At 35.0% G+C, this 27,043-nt stretch overlaps 3 protein-coding genes across 4 annotated transcripts in view; 2 read left to right on the top strand and 1 right to left on the bottom strand.

Annotated features, from left to right (window-relative positions):
• The window catches only part of Prp3 (pre-mRNA processing factor 3), a 147,039-nt gene that overhangs the window by 14,580 nt on the left and 105,416 nt on the right, over positions 1 to 27,043 (top strand). The window contains exons 14-15 of the mRNA XM_090118184.1: positions 1,929 to 2,061; positions 2,803 to 3,409. Of these exons, the coding sequence (XP_089974310.1) occupies positions 1,929 to 2,061; positions 2,803 to 2,913 (244 nt within the window). The 3' untranslated portion in view covers positions 2,914 to 3,409. The remainder of the gene's footprint in view (positions 1 to 1,928; positions 2,062 to 2,802; positions 3,410 to 27,043) is intronic.
• On the bottom strand, positions 5,458 to 8,316 carry LOC149896080 (uncharacterized). 2 transcript variants are annotated; one of them, XM_090118243.1, is made up of 2 exons: positions 5,908 to 8,316; positions 5,458 to 5,831 (listed from the first exon to the last, which is right to left on the bottom strand). In XM_090118243.1, the coding sequence occupies exons 1-2, from the start codon at positions 8,314 to 8,316 to the stop codon at positions 5,829 to 5,831; spliced, it is 2,412 nt and encodes an 803-aa protein (XP_089974369.1). In that variant the 3' UTR covers positions 5,458 to 5,828. The 2 variants fall into 2 exon arrangements, with proteins under 2 accessions (XP_089974369.1, XP_089974370.1); XM_090118244.1 differs by having other exon boundaries at positions 5,938 to 8,316.
• On the top strand, positions 12,522 to 26,118 carry U4-U6-60K (U4-U6 small nuclear riboprotein factor 60K). The gene is made up of 14 exons (XM_090118265.1): positions 12,522 to 12,887; positions 13,379 to 13,488; positions 13,998 to 14,092; positions 15,000 to 15,158; positions 15,808 to 15,913; positions 16,691 to 16,761; positions 19,289 to 19,418; positions 20,046 to 20,179; positions 21,287 to 21,417; positions 22,020 to 22,104; positions 23,177 to 23,318; positions 23,741 to 23,810; positions 24,260 to 24,381; positions 26,001 to 26,118. The coding sequence occupies exons 1-14, from the start codon at positions 12,722 to 12,724 to the stop codon at positions 26,091 to 26,093; spliced, it is 1,614 nt and encodes a 537-aa protein (XP_089974391.1). The 5' UTR covers positions 12,522 to 12,721; the 3' UTR covers positions 26,094 to 26,118.

Here is a 27,043-nt window from a genome sequence, read left to right as displayed (position 1 = left end):
GAAGAGTTTTTTTGTTTGATCGCGCTAATTTCAGGAAGTACTGGTCAAATTTGCCCAGTAGCCCATACAGGGTGTCCCAAAAAGTAGTGATGAACGGAAGCTGGGAGGTAGAGGACCTAAAGGGCTATCCGAATCACCCCCATGTATGTTATGCGATTTTTCGTATTTTCGGAGTTATGACGTTTTTTTCAATTTTTCACCTATCGCCGAGTACGGTGATATTTTCACTCATGGTGACGTCAATTATTGCGGAAGGTGCTTGATATTTTTTGTGTGCTAAGCTGAAAGATAGGCCAATTCAGTATGGTAACATTTACTATCGTTAGATCTTTGAATGGAATAAAAAAAAGAATTAAAATGCCAAGAAAGATAAAATTACCCAGTATGTTCTCCACTTCAAGGGCCCGTAAAAAAAAAAAATCACATAAAAAAAGTTTTCCATTTGGCTTTTAAAAACTTGCTCTATCTATCAGGTAGCTACCCTGAAAATTTCATTTTATTATTCAGAAGGCTTCAATCGAAAAATTGAAATCTAAATGAGGTAAGTGCAAAAATTGAATTAACATGATGATTAATAAAAACAAATTAAAACCAATAACAAGGTGTTTAATTACCAGAAATTTTTAAAATGACCCCGCTATTGCTCAGTGCAAGTGCGACATCACCGTAAAAAGTTGTCTTTTAAATGTCTGAATGCCCTTTTATCATTTTTAATGGTTTCTTCTGCTACTATGAATTTCCAGGTTATTTCGTTCAAATTGTGGCAGTCTCTCGTCTTTGTAGTATCCCCACGGAAAAAAATCAATAGGGTTTATGTCCGGGGACCGTCGAGGCCAGGCTAAAGGGCAAAGATACCCTGAAAGATGGATTGGTCTGATGGAAGACTGCGCATGCGCTGGTGACGCCTGCCTTAAAGCCTGGCCTGCACGGTCCCTCGACCTAAACCCCATTGATTTGTTTCAATGGGGATACTGAAAAGACCTCGGCTACTTGAGAGAATGCTACAATTTGGACGAAATAACCCGGAAATTCATAGTAGCAGAAGAAACCATTAAAAATGATAAAAGGGCATTCAGACATTTAAAAGACAACTTTTTACGGTGATGTCGCACTTGCATTGAGCAACAGCGGGGTTATTTTAAAAATTTCTGGTAATTAAACACCTATTTATGGGTTTTAATTTGGTTTTAATGATCATCATGTTAATAAAATTTTTGCACTTACCACATTTAGATTTCAATTTTTCGATTGAAGCCTTCTGAATAATAAAATGAAATTTTTAGGGTAGCTACCTGATAGATAGAGCGAGTTTTTAAAAGCCAAATGGAAAACTTTTTTTATGTGATTTTATTTTTTTATGGGCCCTTGAAGTTGTGAACATACTGGGTAATTTTATCTTTCTTGGCATTTAATTCTTTTTTTATTCCATTCGAAGATCTAACGATAGTAAATGTTACCATACTGAATTGGCCTATCTTTCAGCTTACCACACAAAAAAAAATCAAGCATCTAGCGCAATAAGTCACGTCACCATAAATAAAAATCTCATCGTACTCAGCGATAGATGAAAAATTGAAAAAAATGTCATAACTCCGAAAATACGAAAAATCGCATAACATACATGGGGGTGATTCGGATAGCTCTCTAGGTCCTCTACCTCCCAGCTTCCGTTCATCACTACTTTTTGGGACACCCTGTATATCATCACGTTAAGACCAACAGGAGTGGAGCACTGCGGGTAAAAACGCGTGACACACCTAGTAACTTAAATGAATTATGTATTTAAATCTCTATTACTAAGGTGTTAAATTTTTATGTACCTATGATTTGATTCTATTTTTGTTTAATGTTGATTTGCTTCAAGTGTATGCCTAAGTACCTATGAAGATGAAGCTTAATAAATAAATAACTTTTTCCCCATTTTCCAGACTAATGCTGCACCGTATAAAATGGGAGGAGGAAACGGTGAAAGAAACAGACGGTACAGAAGTGCCGAATTCGTGCCAACTCGTGTGGGAGGGCACCACGGCACATAGATCCTTTGGGGAGATTAAGTTTAAGGTGATACTCGAAGTCAAATATTTATATAACTTACTTATTTTAGCTTATCCTTCTCCTACTATACCACTATTCTACACTCTTAGTCTTATAGTGGTATCCTTTCCTTAAAAAACAATCATAAGTAGCGACGTTGCCGCTCCGCACGACGAGCTGCTGATGCGATGTTGCCGCTTTTAGCATTACTAGTGGCTCATGCGTCGTTGCCGCTCCGCATGACGAGCAGTTGATGCGATGTTGCCGCTTTTAGCATTACTAGTGGCTCACGCGTCGTTGCCTCTTCGCATGACGAGCAGTTGATGCGATGTTGCCGCTTTTAGCATTACTAGTGGCTCACGCGTCGTTGCCTCTCCGCATGACGAGCAGTTGATGCGATGTTGCCGCTTTTAGCATAACTAGTGGCTCACGCGTCGTTGCCGCTCCGCATGACGAGCAGTTGATGCGATGTTGCCGCTCCGCAAGACGACGACGAGCGGCTGACGCGACGTTGCCGCTCCGTAGATTATCCGCAAGATGTAACATTTGTCATGCAAACGTCATGTATAATGCATCTGTTGCATGCATTAAACAGACGCAGATGCATTGAATATTCCCTTTAAATATAAAAAAGTAATATTACTCTCCCACATTTAGGGTTTTTTTTTATCATGCAATATTTTTTTTTCCAAATACTTTTCGATTTTTAAATTAACTTCAAATCCATACAGATTTTTAATCTAATTCTTATATATTTTTATTTCCCAGGTGATGCCAACTGAAAAACAAGCGAGGGAGTTATTCCAAAAGCACAAAGTCGAACACTATTGGGACCTAGCGTACAGTGGTGCGGTTCTAGGTTCTATAGACGAGCCCTAGGTTCGATAGATTTGGAGAAATACACGGCTGGATCGATTTTGATGTAACAACATGTAGTGCAAAGTGAAGATGACATTTATGTTAAATAAAGAATAAAAAAAGAGCGTGTATGCCGAGTGTCAAGTGTCAGAAGTGAAACTTCTTTAGCAAGATTCAAGTTTCAAAGATCGTATTCCAAAATCTTCGCCTTACTCCATGAGGTGACGGTATTGCCATGACGCGACCTTGAAATTTTACTCTCAACGCGCCTAAAGAAGTTTCACGTCAAAAATAAATGCCTTTTTTCAGAAATAAAAATGTTTTAAACACGCTTTAGTAAAATAAATTCATGAAATTATTGTATTGTCACCGATCCTTGATAAGTGTACAAAGTTTTAACTAAATCTGTCCGTTTAAAGAGGGTCATAATCGAAAGGAGTCGGAAACATACAAACATACAGGTGAAGCTAATACAAGCTTGTTAAAAAGAACAGAAAATAATATAATAATACTAGAGGTTCGCCCCGGCTTCGCCCGTGGTACATATTATTTCGCAATAAAAGGTAGCCTATGTCCCGGGGTAAAAAGTAGCCTATGTCCTTTCTCGGGTATCAAAATATCTCCATACCAAATTTCATGCAAATTGGTTCAGTAGTTAAGGCGTGATTGAGTAACAGACAGACAGACAGAGTTACTTTTGCATTTATAATATTAGTATGGATGGTCAGATATAGGAAAAAACCAATTTTTGTATGTATGTTTAAATAATTTTAATATAAATAACTAGCTTTCCGCCCGCGGCTTCGCCCGCTTTGTCTAAAACATAATAAATTATATACAAAAACCTTCCTCTTGAATCACTATCTATTAAAACAACCGCATCAAAATCCGTTGCGTAGTTCTAAAGATTTAAACATACATAGGGACAGAAAAAGCGACTTTATTTTATACTATGTAGTGATACAAGACAGATGGGTGTGTCGATTTTTTTCTTATTATAATAGTGCTCAGTGTGAATATAATGTACCAAAATGTCTAAATTATCAAGGATATATTTCCAACTAGCTTTCCGCCCGCGGCTTCGCCCGTGTTGTCAAAGAAAAACCCGCATAGCTCCCGTTCCCGTGGGATTTCCGGGATAAATATATTTTTTCTAAGGAATTTAAATATTAATTCGATATTCGAAATATGAGGATAAAATGTTTATTTTATGAGGTATATTATTCAGTCATCAATTTATTTAAAAATTACTTTTCTTGAACTGATAATTACATTCAAAGTCGCCCATACCTCACGCTTACTGACATCTTCAAAGACCTGTATTTTGAAAACTAAACGCAAAAATATTTCGTAACAATCCGTTGCGTAGTTCTAAAGATTTAAACATACATAGGGACAGAGAAAGCGACTTAGTTTTATACTATGTAGTGATATCACACTTTACTTTTTTTACTTTTTTTAAGAGTAAAACATTTAACAGTTTGATCTTCATTTCGTAAAACGGAAAAACTAAAGCGTTGTGAATACAATTTTCACATAATATAGATACTTGTCAGATTACAGAATTTTTCAATTAAAAATCTAGGACTCAAAATAATTATATTTTATGTACTGTTGGATAGATTTTGAAATACGGTGTGAAAATAATGATTGTAAAAAATATTAGTAATGTAAGTTACTTGTAAATTGTAAGTGTAATAAAGAATAGAATGTGTATTTTGTTTTATTTTGTATCTTTTAGGATAAGGAAGAATTGAGATTATTTCGGGACTAAATTCACACACGGCACGATCTGATCCCATACTAAGCTTTCGCTTGTGTTATGGAAACCAGATGGCTGATAAACATACATACATATATATAATTTTAAATAATTTATACTTATATAGATAATTAACACCCAGACACAGAGCAAACATCTATGTTCATCACACAAATATTTGCCCCAGGTGGGAATCGAACCCACGACCAGTGGCCTGTGGCTTGGAAGGCAGGGTCACTAAAACCAACCAAGCCAACCGGCCAGTCGTACATTATGTCCATTATGTACTAAATCTAAAAAATATGCTTTCAATCAAAATTCGTTCAAATAAATGAGACTTTTCTTAGTTAAAAAATAAATGTATTTTAAAATGTGTTAAACTGTTATCATAATACATATTATACATACACTAGCGATCCGCCCAGGTTTCGCCCGTCGGATATACATATAGATTATGGAGATTTACAGAGATTACGTACATATCCGACAAGGGAAAGATTTTTTAAAATAGGTCCTGTGGCCGTATTATGACCTCTTTTTTTTTATTGTGTGATAGGGAAGCGCTTGACCACGATCTCGCCTGATGGTAAGCTGAGATTTGGCCTCTTATTCCCAGTCAGTTTACGCCGTGAATTGAACTGACTGGCAAATTCATATAATACCATAATTAACCATGGCTGGTTATAGCGATCATAATATGAATTTGGCAAGTCAGTTCTCACGGCGTAATCTGTCTGGAAATAAGAGGTCATAATACGGCCCCAGGTGATCTTATGCATATGTTTGTGTAAACTAAACGGATAAAAAATAAATGAAATGATAATTTTTATCGTTTATTAAATATAAAATTAACGCTTAATCCGAATACAGTAAAATCCTTTTCGTATATGATTTGCCGGGCATGACGCGTAACTGCACATAAAACAAGTAGCTTGCAGCGTTCCTTCTGACGTTACATCTATATTTTCACCTGTTTTTGGTGTTACCTGTTCAGTATTAACATTATTCGTGTTAAACTCCGTGGTAGCAACAGGTACTAAATTTTCATTTGGATTTATATTTTGCCCATTATTAAGGTATTCATCAGACACATAAGGCAGTTGATAGTTCATATGTGTGTTTTCGTTACCGTTCCAATTACCATTAAAATCTATGAGTTCCGCGCGCTCCGTGTTTACTGCAATATAATTAGATACATCATTATTACTGTCATTATGTTTAGATTCATTAAAATTAGTTTCATTTATAATTACCACTTGACTACCATGCGTTAACGACTGTACCTTATCAATGATGTTGTAGAAAAAATCGGAGACGCTTCTTCGTTTGCGTATTGGCGCTGTGTGCGATGGGACATTGTCAATGCTTCGTCGCTTTCTGCCGAAAAAGGATTTGGTTGATTTCCAGAAAGAACTGAGGATACCTTCATCTGATTCGTACGTGTCGCGTTGGGATGGCAATGGTTCAATTCGATGGTAGCGATTTTTATTTGTTGGACGAGTATTTTTGGGTTGTACTTCATACTCATCATCACGTGTTCTTTCATTGTAACGTTTTGGTGGAGGTGTAGTCCAGGCATTCTTTTTTGGGTAAGCCCTCACGTCTCCTTCGAAATTGCTTATATCGTATCCACCAGTGTAGCCTGGTATGTATGAATCGCTCAAGGGATAATAACCACGAGTTGGTTTACGTCCTCTGACATTAGTCTTTCTGGTGTCGTCTTCGTCATCAGGAATGGGCAAATAGTAACTTCGCTTCTTACTGAGGATACCTTCATCTGATTCGTACTCGTCGCGTTGGGATGGCAATGGTTCAAGTCGATGGTTGCGATTTTTATTTGTTGGACGAGTATTTTTGGGTTGTACTTCATACTCATCATCACGTGTTCTTTCATTGTAACGTTTTGGTGGTGGTGTAGTCCAGGCATTCTTTTTTGGGTAAGGCCTCACGTCTCCTTCGGAATTGCTTATATCGTATCCACCAGTGTAGCCTGGTATGTGTGTATCGCTCAAGGGATAATAACCACGAGTTGGTTTACGTCCTCTGACATCAGGAATGGGAAAATAGTAACTTCGCTTCTTACGACCAATACTATGCCAGCGACTGAACAAGTTAAAATCGTTGTTTTTCAATGATATTTTAGTTCTCTCGACGCTTTCGTTGGAATCACTGGACTCAGCACTTGAATGATTTTTATTAGCCTTTGTTGTTGTTTTAACTGGTCGTGGTGTAGATTTATTTGTGTTCTGATTAATTTGTTTGTTTTTAGGATCATTACGTGGTGTCGAATGTGGGCGCGGAGTGGAATTTTTTTTGTCATCTTTAGGTGTTGGTGTATTATTTTTTTTATCTTTGTTCATCGGTTTTCCTTGTTTCTTAGGTGCTACGGGCTTGGGTCTTCTGTGCACGATGAAGTCACCATAATTTTCATAATCTAGTTCGAAATCTAACTCTTTTTGTTGTTTCGTAGCGCGGGTAACTCGGTAATGACTATCTTTCTGATTAAATATATCTTTGGTTTGTTTAATTTCTTTAACGTCCCCCTCCGAAGAATTACCTGAGAGGGATTTCGTGTTATTAAATTGAGATTTAGTGTCGTTCTTCCTTTCAAGTGTGGATGATTTATTTGCAGTATTAAAGTTAATTTCTAGTTGTTTTTCTCCTTTTGTTTTATTTTTTTGAGTGTCCGCTGGGTTTTTGTCTACTTTAGGAGTGGGATGATAAATGTCTACCTTTTTGGGTACAGTCCAAACGAAATTTCCTCCATTATCGTAGTCCTCATACATTTCATAAGAATCAATTTCCTCTGTTGTTGAATTTAATGGATTTTGAGTCGTTGGTAAATTCGTGGTGTTATTTATAGAATTTGTATAGTTTTTTGTAGATAAATCCGGAAATATGTTTGACCCCTGGCTATATGAAGATGAATTCTCAGATTTTGTGTGATTCTTCATAGAAAAGGTATTGTTTTTCTCCATCGGAATTGCCTGTCCAATATTACTGTTACTCTTTTTATGATTATATTTTGGTATTATAGTATCGCTTATTTTATAATAATAAACAATTGTTTTATTTTGTATTTCCGTTGCATTGACCTTACCATGTGTAGCAGGCATATAGATAGGTAAATAATAACTTCTTTTTTGTCTCTCATTATGTTTTTCTTTCATTTGGTCATTGTTTATTTGAATGATTAGTTTTTCATATTTATTGTTTAATATCGATTTATCGGGGTAAATTTCATTTGGACTTATTAACTCATTTACAGTGGAAAATTGTTTAGTTGTAATATCATTAATGTCCTTAAAACCACCATTTAATTTATTAACACCATATCCTTTTGGCACTATCTGTTTATTGGAATCAATTCCAATTTCCTTATTGAAATAATTTTCCTGTTTATCCTCGTCAAAATATATGTTTACTGGTTCGGAATCTTTGTTAACACCGTCAACAAATTTGTGTTCGTGTTTTTTATCAATATTCTGCACATAATTCACATTCACATCACGACTAATATCATTTTTGTTGATTCCGTCGTTGTTTACATAACGTTTCACTCTTATATCAAAGTCAGGATCGTAAGCGGTGTTGATATTATAATTATTTGCCTTCGCGATTATATTTGCTAACGCGGCAACCGTGTATAGCGGTAACAACATTTTGCAGAGTGAATCATTTCGACTCTTGGCTTATTTAAATACAGGTTTTTGTGACGCACGATGTACGTCTGTGGATGTATGCACCTAACATTCAGTTTTCCTTATTTTATATTAGTTAATAAGTAACGTCATGATTGTTATAAACAATTATTGTGAAAGTCTTGTTAATGAGACACTAAACACTATGATGATTAATTTAATATGAATGCCGTGGTTTTGTACACAAAGTCTTTGTGATAACAAATGAGTTGGCAACATATAAATAAATACGCTTAAAAATTGAAAAGCTCCACATCCACTTGCAGGATTGTTTGATATTTTCCTCATTTCTCATTCCTAAAGATTTTTGGTGTGCATTGATAAAGCGTGGCAAAGTTCAGTTAGAATAAATTAAAACTTAATTTTGTAAACTATCGACGCGCTGCGTCCTCGCACGTTAATGTTTTGGAATTAGAAAGCTTTTTTTTCCGCATTAATTTTAATGTGGCGATTAAATTTTAACTAATAGTTTATTGAAGGGCTATTTTAATATGCATCAGCATCAATGTTAAGTAAATAACGTAGATATTATTTAATTCGATGTTTATTGGTTATTAACACTGTAAAATGGAGGTCGAAACTCGAGACAATATTTTTATATAATAATGTAGGGTAAAATATTGTTATAGAATATACATAAAGACCAGCAAAAGCATCTACAATTACTAGCTTTCCGCCAGCGGCTTCGCCCGCGTAGTCAAAGAAAAACCCGCATAGTTCCCGTTCCCGTGGGATTTCCGGGATAAAACATATCCTATGTTCTTCTTCGGTCAAGCTATCTCTGTAAGCACTAAATTTGAAGTAAATCCATGAAGTACTTTTTGAGTTTAACCCGGGTTATTATTAAGGTCTATAGATATCGCTGCAGTGCTGACTGCTATGATACATGTAACTGATACATGTAAATATGGCCCTTGCGTCGCAACGACAATTTATGACGTCACAGCGCAGTAGTTTACTATGCAAACATAGTTTTTCAGTTAATTATTGTAAAAATTATCAAAATTTAATATTTTTTTTTTGTAATTGATAGAGCAAATCGGGAGCAATTTTTTTGGAATTTTTTTTTTTATGAAAAGTGAATATTTTTCATTCTATAGGAAAATCAAGTTTTCAGTATTTTGATTTTTTTTTAATTAATTATAAATAAACTAATAATTATAGAAGTGGAGCAATTACTGATTCTGATGGAGCATTTAAGGAGCAATTTTTTGAGATATTAATAATGAAAAAAAACTTCCTTCCGATCAATAAATAAGTGAATAGTTATATATAATACAAATTATGAGAGAAAAATCATTTTCGATGAATAAATAAACAAATACTGATTAGAATTTAAATTTGAATATATATAACAAACATGCAGGTTCTAAAACTGTTTATAAATATAAATGAACATGATGTGAACATGGTTGTTTTTGAGATATTTTCCTCATATATGACGCGTGAAGCCATGATGCTGAAGTTAGTGGTTAAGTGTAGATAGCAAGCGCTTTTAATTATTAGCATTATACCTATGTAACCAATGCGTATTAATAATGACGAATTAATATATTTAAATGATGACAAATTACTATTTTTATTCAGTTAAATTAATATTTAAAAGTTGTATTTTCTTTTGATCGATTTTACGCGAGTATTAAACGAAAATTAAAATATTTTAAACGCTATATGTTTAAACTTTAATTTATTTAAGTAGTTATTGTTCTCGGGTTTCGAACACTTTTCAAACGAGAAACACTTTTCTGGGGCCGTATTATGACCTCTTATTTCCAGACAGTTTACGCCTTGAATTGAACTGACTGGCAAATTCATACCTATCATAAACGCAATAACTAGCCATGGTCAATTATAGTACCTACATATACATGATTGTAATATGAGTTTTATAGTGATTAGTGTCTTGTTATTTACCATCTTCATCACTAGTCAGTTCAATTCACAGCGTAAACTGTCTGGAAAATATATCGAAATACCATAGTATTCAATAATCAATATTCGATGAGCTAAACGAGGCAGGCATCACAAGAGTGATTCAAGAGGTCTATAGTGTTATTTTTAACCTCAATTAGTTCTTAAAGATTCTCTATTTTATAAAAATACCTACTAGCTTTCCACCCTCGGCATCGCCCACACAGTCAAAGAAAAACCCGCATAGTTCCCGTTCCCGTAGGATAGGAAACCTATCCTATGTCCCGGGGTAAAAAGTAGCCTATGTCCATTCTCGGGTATCAAAATATCTCTATACAAAATTACATGCGTGATTGAGTAACAGACAGACAGAGTTAGGTACTTTCGCATTTATAATATTAGTATGGATGTAATCCATACTAATCTACACTAATATTATAAAGAGGAAAACTTTGTTTGTTTGTTTGTTTGTTTGTTTGATTGTAATGAATAGGCTCATAAACTACTGGACCGATTTTAAAAATTCTTTCACCATTCGAAAGCTACATTATCCACGAGTAACATAGGCTAGGTTTTATCCCGGAAATCCCACGGGAACGGGAACTATGCGGGTTTTTCTTTGAAAACGCGGGCGAAGCCGCAGGCGGAAAGCTAGTATTATATAAATGCGAAAGTAACTCTGTCTGTCTGTCTGTTACTCAATCACGCCTAAACTACTGAACCAATTTGCATGAAATTTGGTATGGAGATATTTTGATACCCGAGAAAGGACATGGGCTACCTTTTATTGCGAAATATGTACCACGGGCGAAGCCGGGGCGGACCTCTAGTAGTATATAAGTTAAGTTAACAATACTGGCTAAGTCTGGAGAGGAAGGCGTCGAGTAGTTGAGGCGATTTCGATTAGAGTTGGTAAATGTTAAAAATACTTATGTAATGACTAATGACGATTCGAAAGTGCTAATATGAATAAATGAATGTTTGAGTTTGAGTTTGAGTTTGATCGTCGTGTCTAAATTATTTTTGTATGTATGTATTGTTTCTAAATAAACGATTTTTATTTATTTATTTATTTATTAGGGTTTAGACAAAGCGGGCGAAGCCGCGTGCATTACAGCATTAATCCTTAACCAATTAAATACCTTGAATACATTGTTCATTTAATATAGATCTATATGGCTCTTTACACCGTATGATTTAAGTGAATATTTTCGAAGATATTACAGATTTAAAAATTGTGGGACGTAGCGTTTGCGGCGGCCGGCTATATATTTTATACCCGTGCGAAGCCGGAGCAGGCCGCTATGTTTTTATATACAACGTTCACAGTTTTTCTGTAGTGTATTTAGTATCAGCATTGCACCCGTGCCTTAGATCATTAAGTAATGGATGGAGTACGCTGGCAAATGTTCTAACTAAACTTTCTGCTGATTTTGGTGCGGGGAGGGTAACTCACACTATTGAAACACAATCACACATTCACAAAAATAATTTGTGCCACGAAAGTCGTAAAAATTTACGACCTTTTAAGCGACGAGTTTTTAAATTCAACTCTATCCCTAAGTTCATAAAGATTAAATTTGTATTTCATTCCAAGTTGTCTCGTGTGGAGTGCGGTTCAATATCGCGTTCTAAATTCAACTTTATAACTTATATCATAAAGATTAAATTTGTATTTCTTTAAAAGATAGTCTCGTAAGGAATGCGGTTCATTATCGCGTTTTAAATTCAACTTTATCTCTTAGTTAACAAAGATTAAATTTGTATATTTTCTTTCCATGATAGTCTCGTCTCTCTCTCTCTCTCTAAACATGACTGATGACTCGATTATTTGTCTTGATCATATCGCTAAACGATACATCGACGATTATTAGAAATTGCATTTAATTAGAAATGTACGTTAAAAAAATAAAAAACTATACACAAATTAAAGGTTATTCCATCTTTTTTAATATTCGACATGTTTGAATTGCTTCTGCAAGACTTGACAGTGCAAAACGGCATTTTTAGCGGAGCACTCGCAGACGTCCTTTCAATGTTTTACGAATACGCAGAGTGTTTGTAATCGATTACGCAAGTAGTTTTTATGAAAGCGTAAGATTTTTCGATTCGAATAATCTTATACCTTGGCAAAAGGGGAAACGCCTGCGAGTGTTATCCATTACTTAATGATCTAAGACCCGTGCGAAGCCGGGGCGGGTCGCTAGTATTTTATAATCTGTACTTTCAATTTTCAACTGTCTGTGATCCGAAACGTCATTTCGAATTGACAAACAAATCAATGTTTGTATTCCAAGCAAATTCCAAGCTTTACAAAAAAAATAATTATAAGGCTTGTAAATAAGAAGAAAGTGGCAATTTAAACAGAAGCAACCTCATTACAGTGTGATTCTAATAATAAATTAATAATACGTATCAAACTATCAGAAAACTTGTTTGAAAACATAACCTCAAAATGTCGGATGATGATGATGTGATTGTTATTAAAAAGCCAAAAACAGTGCACTATGGATCACTGGAGGAGCAAGAAAAAGCGCGGCTGGCTGCTCTGGCAGCCGCTGCTAAGGAGGGGTTCGAAGATGACGATGGAAAAGAAATGGGAGACATACAGATATCCAATGGTAAGTACAACTAAATATTCGATTTATTCGACTTCTTTAGAGAAGAAGATGAGTTCCAATATGTTTATGATATACAGATAGACTTAAAACATACGTTTTTAATTCATTATGCCAAGATTAGAACTTATTATTACCCGTTACAATACTAATGTTTAACAACTATGAATTTTCGATCTTTTCAACGTCTTAACAATGGAAAATGGGTTTAAATTTGTGAATTTTCTATAGATAGACTTATTTTACTAACATATAAAAGTTTTTTCAATTACCATAAATAAACAACTTACCTTATTTACTGTATGAGTGCAACTGCGAGCTTAAACAAACATAAAATTAATGATTGATCTCTGATATTAACACCAATTTGGAATGTGAACTAATTAGGATAGCTAAAATTCAGATTAAATGTGTATCATAGTACAAATATTACCTTAGATACACACTGCCAACATTATAAAAAAAATAAACTGAATTAACATTTTTTTTTTCAGAATACATGGAGCTCGATGAAGAAATGTCGAGAGACAAAAAGGCACTCCTTGAAGAGTTTGAGAGGAGACGGAAAGCTAGACAACTAAACGTTTCTACTGATGATGATGAGGTATATATGAATAACTAAAACACATCTTAAGAATTAACCCAGTAAGTGTTGTATGTCACTGAGATTTAGTAGATTATAATCTATCCATAAATTTTTTCCCAAGGGATTTCCAGGATAAAACATATCCTATGTTCTTTCTCAGGCCTCAAGCTATCTTGGTACCAAATTTGAAGTAAATTTATGCAGTACTTTTTGAGTTTATCCTGGACATACATACAGACAAACATTCTTCTTCATTCTTCAAATACTATGTTTTTCGCTTTGATATTATTTGTAGATCACAGTCCAAGTATTCTTTTAAAAAATATTCAATGTACAGTTTTGAATTTCCTACGATTTTTTATAAGTTTGGTAGCTTTCTGCTAGCAACTCAAAGTATTAAGACAGTGCCGCTCAGATATTATTTTACGACTATTTCATTCTATACATAGTATTTAAATTGAAGGTAGTTCAATTATTGGGAGAAATCAATCATCATATTTCTTTCTATTTGATTATATATATTTTAGGTGCGTAGAAGTTTACGACAATTGGGCGAGCCAGTGTGCCTGTTCGGAGAGGGGCCGGCAGAGAGGAGGGTGCGGCTTCGAGATCTGCTCAGTTAGTGAGTGATTTTGAGATTTATTACATTTATCTATATTTATTTTGATTTTTGTATGAACAAGTGATGTCAATCCCATTGTATTTAACGCAATGGAATTTTAAACATTATAACACATTTGCACTACTATGAAATAAAATCAGAATTAAGGTTTTGCTAGATAAAAATTATCATTAATAATACCTCAATGACTACATAGTATAAAACAAAGTCGCTTTCTCTGTCCCTATGTCCCTATGTATGCTTAAATCTTTAAAACTACGCAACGGATTTTGATGCGGTTTTTTTTAATAGAGTGATTCAAGGGGATGGTTTTAGTATATAATTTATTATGTTTTAGACAAAGCGGGCGAAGCCGCGGGCGGAAAGCTAGTATATGAATAAAATAAATCCCTTTGTAAGGCATGGATTAGATGATACATCTGTTTCTCGGATAGATCACTTTTCTGTGTTCCGACCAAGGCATTATTTTTAGTATTCATCAACGCGAATAAAACCACTGTACTAATGATTTTGCCAAATAAACCATTCTATTAAATTTTAACTGACACTTTTTCAAGAAGATTTAGCTTATAATTGAAAATGTATAATGTGAATATTTATTTTTGTTGTGATAACTTCTTATGGGCAAACTAGCGGTCCGCCCCGGCTTCGCCCGTGGTACATATTTCGCAATAAAAGGTAGCCTATGTTCTTTCTCAGGGTCTAAAGATTATCTGTGCCAAATTTCATCAAAATCGGTCTAGTATTTTATGCGTGAAAACCATACATACATACAAACCTTTCCTCTTTATAATATTAGTTTAGATAAATCCCCTTCATTACCTAACTCTTTACGGCGCCAGACTGTCTGACTTCCCTTTCTCTCACGCATGTGATTGTATAACATATTAAAAAGAAACTATTCTAGCCTCGGCGAAGACGCGATAAACAAAAAGCTAGAAGAAGAAGAGGCTCGAATAGAGAGGGACAGGGGCAGAGAGGGAACATGGTACCACGAGGGGCCGCCGGAGTTGAGGGAAGCGAGGCTCTGGATTGCCAGATACTCGCTGCCGAGGGCTAAGCGGAGGTATGGATATACACACACACACAGATTCACTTTGCGTACATGTATAAACAAGCACGCAGGTGTCTTTCACACACACGTAAGCAATACACACACACACACGACATAACAGCTAATTGTAAACATGCACACACAGGCACGCACATACACAGCACACATACGGTTTTTATTTACTATAATACGAATATATTTCAGTAACGTGTTATGCCGACAATAATCATTTCTCAAACGTGCGTCAGGTACACACTACTCATCATATCGAATGCCCATTTCACGATTTTACGGTTTCACATCAATAGATTATAATCTACCGAAAAATAATAAATGAACTGTATGTTACGGATAACTATTTTTCGACAGATAACTATTGAGAAGTTTCGATGCCTTTAATTTTAACAAAGCCGGAACCTTAAAAACTGTACAACACAATATTGACGTGAAAACGATAATTCTAATTCGATAGAGCCGGCTGCACGCACGAAAAAACATGACTCATGCGGCGTTACCTCGCTCTGAGGCGTTCCATGTAAGGCTTGAAGTGCAAGCGAGAGCGCGGAACGATCGACAAAGAAGCACAATCGGACGTTGTCACGTTCAACTATCGTCAGTAAACCGACTTTACAGACAACCAATTTTTTTCATACATTTTCAGGTTAATGCAAGCCCGCGAAGAGTTACAACTAGCGGGTAGTATCAGAGCGGCGGCGAAACAAGAGTCGCAGAGGAAAGCGTCGGCCATGTCTATTTATTGCAGTCAGGTGAGATCTCTTCTTTACTTTTCTTATCTCTTCTTAATTCTTATTTATTTACCAGCTCAGTCCGCTACTTGGATTTATGAATGAAGCCATTGCCAAAAAAAGTCAATTCTATCTGCCAGTAAACATTCTATCAAAATCGGTTCAGCGGTTCCAGAGATTAGCACACATACAGATAGAAATTCTTATTTTAGTTTATATATGAGCCGTGATCACATCCAAATATAATAATAAACACTTTATTGCACACACATAACAAAGCCAAGAAAAGTAATACACACAAAGTAATAAGAAGCGGTACAATATAGGCGGCCTTATCGCTAAGAAGCGATATCTTCCAGGCAACCTTAGGATATAGGTAAAATTTGCAGAAAAACAGTATATTAGTAGAAATTAAAGACTTTTTAACGGATTTTAGACACCCCGTGTCTCCCCGTGACCACGCTCGCTGTAAAGTGTTCGAAACGTCGGGAAAATAATAGAATGAATAAATCGCGTTTAAAATCTGTTAAAAAGTCTTTAATTTCTAAATGTATAATACTCGCGTAAAATCAAACACTAGAAAATACTAGTTTATAAGTACATATATCCATATTTTAATCGATGAAAAGTTGATATTAACACGTATATTTGTATGTAACCGACTTTAGACCAGAATTTTGACCCATTTTAAAGGGACAAATTTACTTCTAACTTTCTACACCTATGATGGATCTGCGATAATATAATAATTTCATGAGATAATCTTATTTAAGCGTATTTTTTTGTTATATCTTTCAGATTGGTGACACGCGTCCCATAAGTTTCTGCCGCTTCAGCAGTGACAGCCAAATGTTGATAACTTCAAGTTGGTCAGTATTCATTACGATATATATTTGTTTTCGTTTGAAAATATTTAATTGTCTAACTGTAAAAGTTCATCCTGCATAATCTATACTAATATTATAAAGCTGAAGAGTTTGTTTGTTTGAACGCGCTAATCTCGGGAACTACTGGTCCGATTTGATAAATTCTGTGTAAGATAGCCCATTTATCGAGGAAGGTTATATTATATCATCACGCTACGACCAACAGGAGTGGAGCCACAGGAGTGAAACCGCGTGGAGCAGCTAGTATAAAATATCCACCTCCCAAAACACATCCTACTAATATTATAAATGCGAAAGTTTGTGAGGATGTGTGTGTGTGTGTGTTTGTTACTCTTTCACGCAAATACTACTGAACCGATTACTATGAAATTTAGCACACATATAGAGATACTTGGATTAACACATAGGATAGGTTTTATCCCGGAAATCCCACGGGAACGGGAACTATGCGGGTTTTTCTTTGAAAGCGCGGGCGAAGCCGCGGGCGGAAAGCTAGTTCTATATAATAAATTCATACGAAAAATACAATCTATATAAAATATCCCCGCACACTCAAAAAATCACACCCCATGTAATCCATACTAATCCATACTAATATTATAAATGCGAAAGTAACTCTGTCTGTCTGTCTGTTACTCAATCACGCCTAAACTACTGAACCAATTTGCATGAAATTTGGTGTGGAGATATTTTGAATACCCGAGAAAGGATATAGGCTACCTTTTATTGCGATATATGTATCACGGGCGAAGCCGGGGCGGACCACTAGTATAAAATATATTGTAAATGTACAATGGGCAGCGTTGGGTGAATAGAGGGCCTAAATGTAGATGATTATTCGTAATCGCCGTAATGGCGGCAAATATCGACTATCATGTGATGGGCCAATTATAGTACCCAATGTGAATTGGGCCCTCAAAATACGTGGGCCACACTGAAAGTTTTGCGTAACTAATAAATAAAACAATTTATTCGTCTAATATTATATTTACTACTTTTTAAAGTATTCTCCGTTACATTTAAAACACTTTTTCATCCGTTCAAACCATTTCTGGAGACATGAGGACCATTGGACCGAGGGTATGTTTTCTGCGTGCTGTTTGAAAGCAACCACGGCCTCTTCTGGCCACGTAAATGTCGAACCACTCATTGAATCATAGATTTTTGGGAAAAGGAAGAAATCGCAAGGTGCTAGGTTAGTACTGCGTGCGGCATGAGTCACGTGCTCTATGTTTTCAGAAGCCAAAAATGACTTTGTTTTGTTCGCGGTGTGCGCCGAAGCATTGTCATGGTGCAACAAGATGCGACTTCTAGGTCGCTTTTCTCTTATTTTTTCTAAGACATTGGGCAAACAAATAGTGGTGTACCACTCGACATTAACAGTCTTTTGTAACTCAAGTGGGATAGTGCAGACAGGATTCGTCTTAGAGAAAAATAATGCAATCATTTGTTTGCCAACCCTTCTCGCCTGCCTCAATTTGGTTGGTTTGCTGTCACTTTCAAACGCCCACAAAGAATATTGGTGTTTACTTTCTGGAATATAACCATATATTCATATTTCATATCCTATCACGATATTATACACGGCATTAGAATGTCCGTAATTGTACTTTAATAGCATTTCTGAACACCAATCTACTCGATGTCGTTTTTGTTCTGGAGTGAGTTTGGGAGCAATCCACCGTCAACCAAGCTTCCTAACTTTGAAATGTTCATGTAAAATTTTCTGGATTTGTCTCATACCAATCCCCAAATGTCCTCGAATCTCCTAATAAGTGATATGGCAATTTTCTTAAATTAGTCGTCTGACGGTAGCCATATTTTCCTCCGTGATCGCAGTTGAGGGTCGACCTTCAGGAATTTCATCATGGTGAGAAACACGGCCTCGATGAAATTCAGCATATCAATGCCTTACAGTGCTCAAATGAGGTGCTTCCCTCCCAAAAGTATTTTGAAGGCGAGCAGTGCAAGCTTTCGGAGAAAGCGAACTTTTAAAATCATCAAAAATCATCGCCCTAAAATTGTTTCGTGTTAGTTCCGTTTTTGCTACGGACAACGAACTTCAACTTGAGATAAAAAAAAAATTGACAAGCGCTTTCCCCCAATTTTTTTTTCCTTAACTTATGAGACTTCATATGTTAAAAAAATATAACACTCGAAATTCAAACATTTATGGGTGGCCAGAAACGCAAAACTTTTAGTGTGCACTAGGTACACTCCCTACAGGTCACTCTCTATTACATACATTTTCTAAAAACCCATTACATTTACCTATTTCAATTTTAAATATGGACCATTCAATAATATTTTGTGCCTTTTGTTTTTAATAATAATAATGGTATAAATGTATAATCGGTTTAATAATTAATAATCTGTGTAAAACATTTTTAAAAATTGTACGCCACATGGCAGATCACAGCGGATCACCTAATACAATGTAATAACCCATAATACCTGTGACTCACAATAAATAATTTTTGAATTTGAATTTGAATTTACAAATCCACAGGTCAGGTCTGGTAAAGGTCTGGTCGGTGCCAGACTGTATCCCTCTACAGACGCTAAAAGGTCACAAATGTAACGTCAGTTCGGCGACTTTCCACCCTCAGGCCACGGTTCCACACCATTTTTTGGATATGGTAAGGAAAATAGATTTAATATTTATTTTCAACCGACTTCAATAAAAGAGGAGGTTTAAATTCGAATGTATTAAAGTTCGGAGTTCACAGAACTAAAGAATTTTTGTGTTGTCAGAACTTTCTATTGGGTTAACCGATTTTAATAATTATTGTATTCTTTGAAAACCATGTGGTCCTTTTAAAAAAAAATGTGTGCGTGTACTAGTGTCACACGTAAGAAGTGAAACTTCTTTATGACCTTATTTTTCAAAAAATAATTTACTATATGCAACTTTACAGAAATACGTCGAATCACGCAAGATGGCGCGTAACGTAAAAATGTCACACGTAACGAAAAAATTTTACACTAAATTTTTTTCCAACCCCGATAAAGAAGTTTCACTTCAAAAAAATTAAACGGTGATACAATTTAAACCTGAAGCAAGAATATATCATGCGTCAAATTTAAATACAAACGATATTCCTTAAATTAGGCGACGTGTAGTGACGTCACAAAATGACGGAGCATCGATCCTATTCTAAATTGTATCACATAGTATACAGTTTTTATAAAAATTTCATGTTTTTATGTTCCAAGAGTAAGCAATTAATTATATTATACATCTATCTACATAATATGTGTTTCAGATAGAAAAAAACAAAAACAAAGATGGCGACGCGAAAATAGAACAAAATATGGACGCAATCGAAGACGCATCGGAGTCCGTCAAAATGGCGTCGTGTTCGTATGACGGTAACGTGCATCTATGGAATTTTATTAGGTTAGTAATATATTATAATGTTAGAAATAACACGCGAGGTCGGGTTAAATATTAGTTTGAATGTAATAAGAATGTACTGCGATTCTACACAGCTACGTAATTGATGAAGGTAGTTGATAACAAATCGCAGCAAGTCAACGACTATAAGCAAAGTGAGGGTAGTTGGTCGAACGTCGTATAAACAACGTCCGAGCCCCTAGGCACGATTCGTACGAATGCGCGCCGATTCAAAGGAAAGCGGCAATTTATAGTATTCGACAGCTAAACATGTTTTGACAGGCAATAGTGACAACTATTCATCCACAAAATTATTAAATCAAAAGTTACGTCTAACAATAATCTGATTTTGAATTGGAAAAAATATATTCTTCGTGTTCACAGTATATGAGTTATTAATTATTGGATACTAGATTCTATGAACTAAAATATTCCCTTTAAAAGTGTTCAATTTTCTCCATATTTTGTTATCCTTCCATGTCCCTTTCTATGCTTAAATCTTTAAAACTACGCAACGGATTTTGATTCGGTTTTTTTTAATAGATAGAATGGTTGTCGAGGAAGATTTTAATATATAATTTATTAGGTTTTAGACAAAGCATGTAAAGCCGCGGGTGGAAAATTAGTTAGTTATCAGTGATGTGGGCACATGCCTCAGAAAAACCTGAGTGACATCCTTTTTGGCGTATGCCACCACATATTCATTTATGTTTTTTTTTATCTATACTAATATTATAAAGAGGAAAGGTTTGTATGTATGTATGTATGGTCCGCCTCTACCACCGATGTGGATGTCTCAACGTGACCACGACCACTCTGCCAAGAGTGAATCGACAGAGAAGAATGTATGGTTTTCACGCATAAACTACTGGACCGATTTTGATAAAATTTGGCACAGATAATCTTTAGACCCTGAGAAAGAACATAGACTACCTTTTATTGCGAAATATGTACCACGGGCGAAGCCGGGGCGGACCGCTAGTATATATATAATTTACCTTGTTTTAAATTATAATATTATCTTTGTATGTTTGTGTGTGCTGAAATAAATGCTTTCTTTCTCTCTTTCTTAAAATTATTTATATATAAAATTATACATAACTTTTCCAGCGACAAACCGCTAGCCTCTCTCGAAGGGCACTCGCCGTCCCGCGTGTCCCGGGTTCAATTCCATCCGTCGGGCAGATTTTTGGCAGCAAGCGTTTTTGATAACTCGTGGAGGCTGTGGGATTTGGAGACTGGTATGTTTTTGTTTGTTTTTTTTTTGTGAATAAGCTGTAAGTTTTGATTACTTTGAAGTTTGACATTTTTTTCATTTGAAATTAAAATAAATACTTGATTTTAACGCGCTTTTATTAGCTATACCTGTATGTTTGTATGGAACTCCTTAAGACGTTGCCATATCGCAAGCAGATTATACATAAATATAGAGATAAACTACGATAACATGGCGCGCCCCTCCAAAATTCAAAACGTTTGAAAGTATTTGTGAAAGTATTTACAATGCACCACCAAGATTCAGACCGCTGCCGGCCTGCTACTAAAGTACTAAAGACGAATACGTACAACTACATACAAACTCCTTCGTAAGGATGTCACTACACACATTGAAACAGTAATTTGGAGGGGCACGCCATGTTATCGTAGTTTATCTCTACATAATATATGTAATTTGTAATATTAATCATAATTTAATACTAACATAATTTAAATAGAATTAAAAAGAATCTGTTTCTGAAAAAAAGAAGCTGTATTTTTGATATTATTTAGATATTTAGTGTCAAAAAAACTTATTAAAATATTCAAAGTAATAATAAATAATAATACTATATCTCTCTTACAGCTACGGAAGTATTGCATCAAGAGGGTCACGCGAAACCCGTATACAGCGTGTCCTTCCAGTGCGATGGATCGCTTGCGGCTACAGGGTGATTATTTTTTATTATTTATATGAAAAATATTTGAATAATATGCAAGGTTTTTTTTATTCATTACATGTCCTACTAATATTATAAATGCGAAAGTTTGTGAGGATGTGTGTGTGTTTGTTACTCTTTCACGTAAAAACTACTGAACCGATTACAATGAAATTTAGCACACATATAGAGGGTACCTTGGATTAACACATAGGATAGGTTTTATCCCGGAAATCCCACGGGAACAGGAAATATGCGGGTTTTTCTTTGACTGCGCGGGCGAAGCCGCGGGCGGAAAGCAAGTTATATATAGATTATAGATACAAGCAAAGAAAAGCTTGAAAGAATAGATCATTCTATAGTGATAAGTACAAAAATAAGTTGACAGACCTCAATATTTTAATTTGGCATCAATTATCCTTGTGTTTTTGTCCAGAGCGCCTCCTTGGTACAGTGGTTGACGCGTGAGCGTAACACCGAGAAATCCTGGGTTCTATTCCCGGTGGAGACGAAGAAAAAAAATGTCTTGGGTCTGGTAGGACACAGAAGGATGATCACCTACTTGTCCCTAAAGAAAATCGATCAGTGAAACAGATGTATAATGCATCTGCCACTTACCCCACTTGGGGACATGGGACTTCACTTTTATCCCTGTTAAATAAATTATGATAAGGTTCAAATTAGCTTAGCAGAGGAATGTTAAAGAAAAATACATGTATTCGCTTTGACTGTTTATTTCATACTAGATTACATTGATGCAAGACAAAAATTTAAAAAATATTGTAAAATAGTAATACTTTTATTGATTTTACCATGTTCTCTTAAAAAATATAATAAAAAAATGTGTGCGTGTACTAGTGTACACACGTAAGAAGTGAAACTTCTTTAGGACCTTATTTTTCAAAAAATAATTTACTATATGCAACTTTACTGAAATACGTCGAATCACGCGTGGTAGGGATAAGAAAAAGATGGCGCGTAACGGAAATTTGTCACGCGTAACGACAAAAATGTTACACTAAATTTTTTTCCAACCCCGATAAAGAAGTTTCACTTCAAAAATGTTTTTTATTCTCAATTCTAGCGGCATGGACGCGTTCGGTCGTGTATGGGACCTGCGGACCGGTCGTTGTGTTATGTTCCTCGAGGGCCACTTGGGGGCAGTGCTGGGGGTCGACTGGTCCCCCGTGGGCCACCACTTGGCCACCGCAGCTGCTGATCATCAGGTTAGTATTATATACTGCTCCCCGAGGTTTTACCCGCATTGTTCCATGGGCTATCTAACACCGAAAGAATTTTTCAATTCGGACCAATACCAATTTTTCAATTCAGACCAGTTCCTGAGATAAGGAATAGGGCGTTCAAACAAACAAACTCTTCAGCTTTATAATATAAGTATAGATTTGAATGCTATAAAACCAAATATTAAATTATGTGCGATGGGTCCCGTCCTCGCTTAGCTCTCGCATTCATGTGTTTATTTGTTAAGTATATTACGACCTATAGATATGCGTGTATTTTCAACATACACAAAGTCGGCCGAGCCCTTTTTTTATGTAGAAAAAACCTAAAAAAAATCATCATGTATTTTTATAAATAATACGGGATACTTAAAACAAAATACAAAAATTATTTATTTAATTTACAGACAAAAATATGGGACCTAAGACGACGCGCCTGCCTGTATACAATACCTGCGCACACGCATCTATTGAGTGGTGAGTTGTAATATTAATAACAGTATATGTATGTTTTATAAATTGTTATTAAAAATTAAATAATTCAAAATTATGTGGGTATGATAAAGCTAAAACATTAGCCCCCAACTAGTCCGGATAGAGATTTACTGAAAGAAAAAAAATGAAAACAATAATTTTAAAATTTGATTTCCGTAATTTAACCTTACATCCAAGCCATTTAATACTATTATATATTTAATAATATTAATACTAGCTCTATTAAAAGCGCGATTCAACCCGCGGAAAAATCAAGTATTTCTATACCTCATGTCAGTATCATCCAAATCTGGCCAGTAGTGTATTTCATGAAAAATACATACATACATCCAACCAGTCTCGCAAACTTTCGCATTTTCAATATTAGTAGGATTTGTATTAACAATATTCATATAAATTTTCCATTAAAAAAAAGAACTTCCATTTTGCAGACGTCAGATACCAAAAGAGCCACGGTCACTTTCTGCTGACGTCATCGTATGACAAAACGGCCAAACTCTGGTCGAACCCCGCCTGGCATCCATTGAGGACACTATCTGGACATGATAATAAGGTATAACAATAAATAATAAATATTTGACATGATAAAAAGATATAAAAATTTCAGCTTTCTAGCTGTCACGGTTTCTGAGATACAGCCTGGAGCCCACAGACATGTATATTTAAGTAGACAACGCAAGTACCGCGATCTGTATGAAAACCAAGCGTGTCATATTTTTTGTACTGACCTTGACGCGTTATGACGTCACAAGCGCTTTTTAGTGATGTTAATTTCATTTTCAGATCAAACTAGATCTATGTCTAAGAGGTAGTCAAATAAATGAATCGTAATCGATTACTAAATCGATTCAAGACAGAAAAATGATAATTACCATAGACAGAGGGATGATAAAATAAAGTTATAAACCTTTTAATATTCTAACAAGTAAACTAATGTGTTTTAGCTTTTTCTTACATATGCCCATTGAGTTACCATGTACTACGTACTAGAGAGGCCATCGAAAGAAAGTAATGAAACTGTCAATCAATCAATCTTTATGTCCCGTTGCATCGATCCATTTTCCTTTTATGTTCGGGTTACTTGGAAAACTGAAAAAACAAACATAGTCTAAGCAATAAGGAGTTTTCTTAAAAAACTCCCAAGATGACACTTTAACTAATGGCGTCCATGTCATAATATTTATTTTTAGTACCTTTGTATTAAAATACTTAAAAGTTCTAGGTCAAGTCGTATTAAATGACAAAAAAAATCTATGCCTTTTTTTCTGAAAAATTGCTCCTTCAAATTATCATTTTTCTGTTCGATTATAAAATCGATTAGAATCGAGAACTGTTGCATCAAATGAACATCACTAACCACAAAATTGGACAGAAAAATGAGAACAGAAAAATGAGAAGACGCTATTCATTGCTTGTTATCATACGACGCGATCTTTACCGTGCCAAGTAAAAGCCGCAATGTATTCCGAATCATTTCGTATGATTTGGTATCCGTGTTTGTCACGATCGTTTTCCACAGATATTCTTTATTTGATTTTAAAATAAATAGTGCATATTCTGATTAGAAAATTACTTACCGGTGGAAGGAAACATCTCTGCTAACTCGGTCACTCACAGCTGTGGAGTTTCTACAGTTTATAACGGCGCAATTCGGCATTTTACTTTATTCAGCTTCACGTCTTTCCTTGGCGAACTGCAAGCGCGGACTGAGTGTAGGCCAGCGTCAAGTAAGTTTCATAAACTTAGTTTGGACACGGGAAGTACATATACTCGCTTAGTCTATCCTTGATACATGTCTGTGCTGGAGCCTTTCGGTACGAAACCCTAAAAATAGCGTGTCAGTAAAATTTCTTTGGCAAGATTCAAAGATACATAAATCGTCGCCTTACTCCATGACGTGACGGTATCGCCATGACGCGACCTCGAATTTTACTCTCAACGCGCAAAAAGATGTTTCACTTCAAAAATCACTTTTATCCTTTACGAAATTTCTTGTTTGCATCTGCAAGATTTTTATCAAGAACCTAAAGATGTTGGTTCTATGTTAAAATAATATTTTTATTTCAATTAAATAGTTTAATCACCAACAAAATGTTTCCTACAATAGTTAAATTTTAATTTTATGAGTAAAGCCGGCTGACAATGTAATGTTTTTATTGTTTTTTTTTTCAGGTGATGAGTGCAGATATCTCAATGGATAATAAATATATAGCAACATGTTCGTATGACAGAACATTTAAATTATGGGCTCCAGATTTAGTATAGTTTTGTGAATAAATTTTGAAATAAATACGTGTGTTTTATTTATGTACTGAATTTTCCTGTTGAAACAATATTAAAGTAATTAAGTATCTAATTATTATTTTTTTTATTCTATTTGCCTATATTTTATTTGTGTTATATAAAATACTGTTATATATCTAGGTATATTTATTTTGTATCATTGTATTCCATTCATCAAAGCCTAAATTAGTTCCAAGCCCAATAGCCCAAAGGTAACACGACATTCATTGACTGGGCGGTACGAAGTTCGCCGGGCCAACTAGTATCTAATAAATAGTTTTAAATAAAACTACATGATATTATATTGTATGGATACCTTGATAAGTGTACAAATTTTGAATTAAATATGTCCGTTTGAAGTGGGTCAAAATTTGGCTAAAATCGAGTATAGGGAAGATTACATACAAAAAGACATGATACAGGTGAAGCTAGTAAAAGTGTGTTGAAAAATCCTGCACATAAATTTGTTGCTTAGTTTTATGTAGTAGGAAAAAGACAACAGTCAAGATATTAATATAAGCTAAATTAACTGGCCAAATAAAAAAAAACGCAATTTTCAAATTTCTTTTAAAGCTGAATTCTATTCTACCTTGAGCGCGCAAAGTATAAATTTACATAATATGTATTGTCTACTTTGGTCTGCTTATTCCGAAATCACAAGTGTACGTAATATTTGTTTATTAATTTCACGGTAAATATTAGTGATATTGACTCATGTGTACATCATACAAGATTGAATGTTTTCTATATCGTATTCACGTAGAAACACTTATTATAAAATTAATGAAATCCTTGGTTTTTTAGTGTTTATTTAACATTTACATGTGGACCTAGCATTTTTTATACTTACTACATATGACTTACCCTTATATAGTACGACATAAAAGAGATGAAATTAATTATTTTGGAACTAATTCGTTTTTCATTACCTG

Source organism: Colias eurytheme, chromosome 29 (assembly GCF_061535395.1).
Source record: "Colias eurytheme isolate Ceu_HAF_F1 chromosome 29, ilColEury1 Martin Lab GWU primary, whole genome shotgun sequence".
Lineage (NCBI taxonomy): Eukaryota > Metazoa > Arthropoda > Insecta > Lepidoptera > Pieridae > Colias > Colias eurytheme.
Note: the sequence above shows the minus strand (reverse complement) of the source record. Positions and strands in the feature narration are given on the sequence as shown.

Coding starts and splice junctions, on each gene's coding strand:
- LOC149896080 (XM_090118243.1), bottom strand. CDS start 8,316: ATGTTGTTACCGCTATACACGGTTGCCGCGTTAGCAAATATAATCGCG.
- U4-U6-60K (XM_090118265.1), top strand. CDS start 12,722: ATGTCGGATGATGATGATGTGATTGTTATTAAAAAGCCAAAAACAGTG. Junction 15,159..15,807: donor CTGCCGAGGGCTAAGCGGAG/GTATGGATATAC, acceptor ATACATTTTCAG/GTTAATGCAAGCCCGCGAAG. Junction 19,419..20,045: donor CACACCATTTTTTGGATATG/GTAAGGAAAATA, acceptor TATGTGTTTCAG/ATAGAAAAAAACAAAAACAA.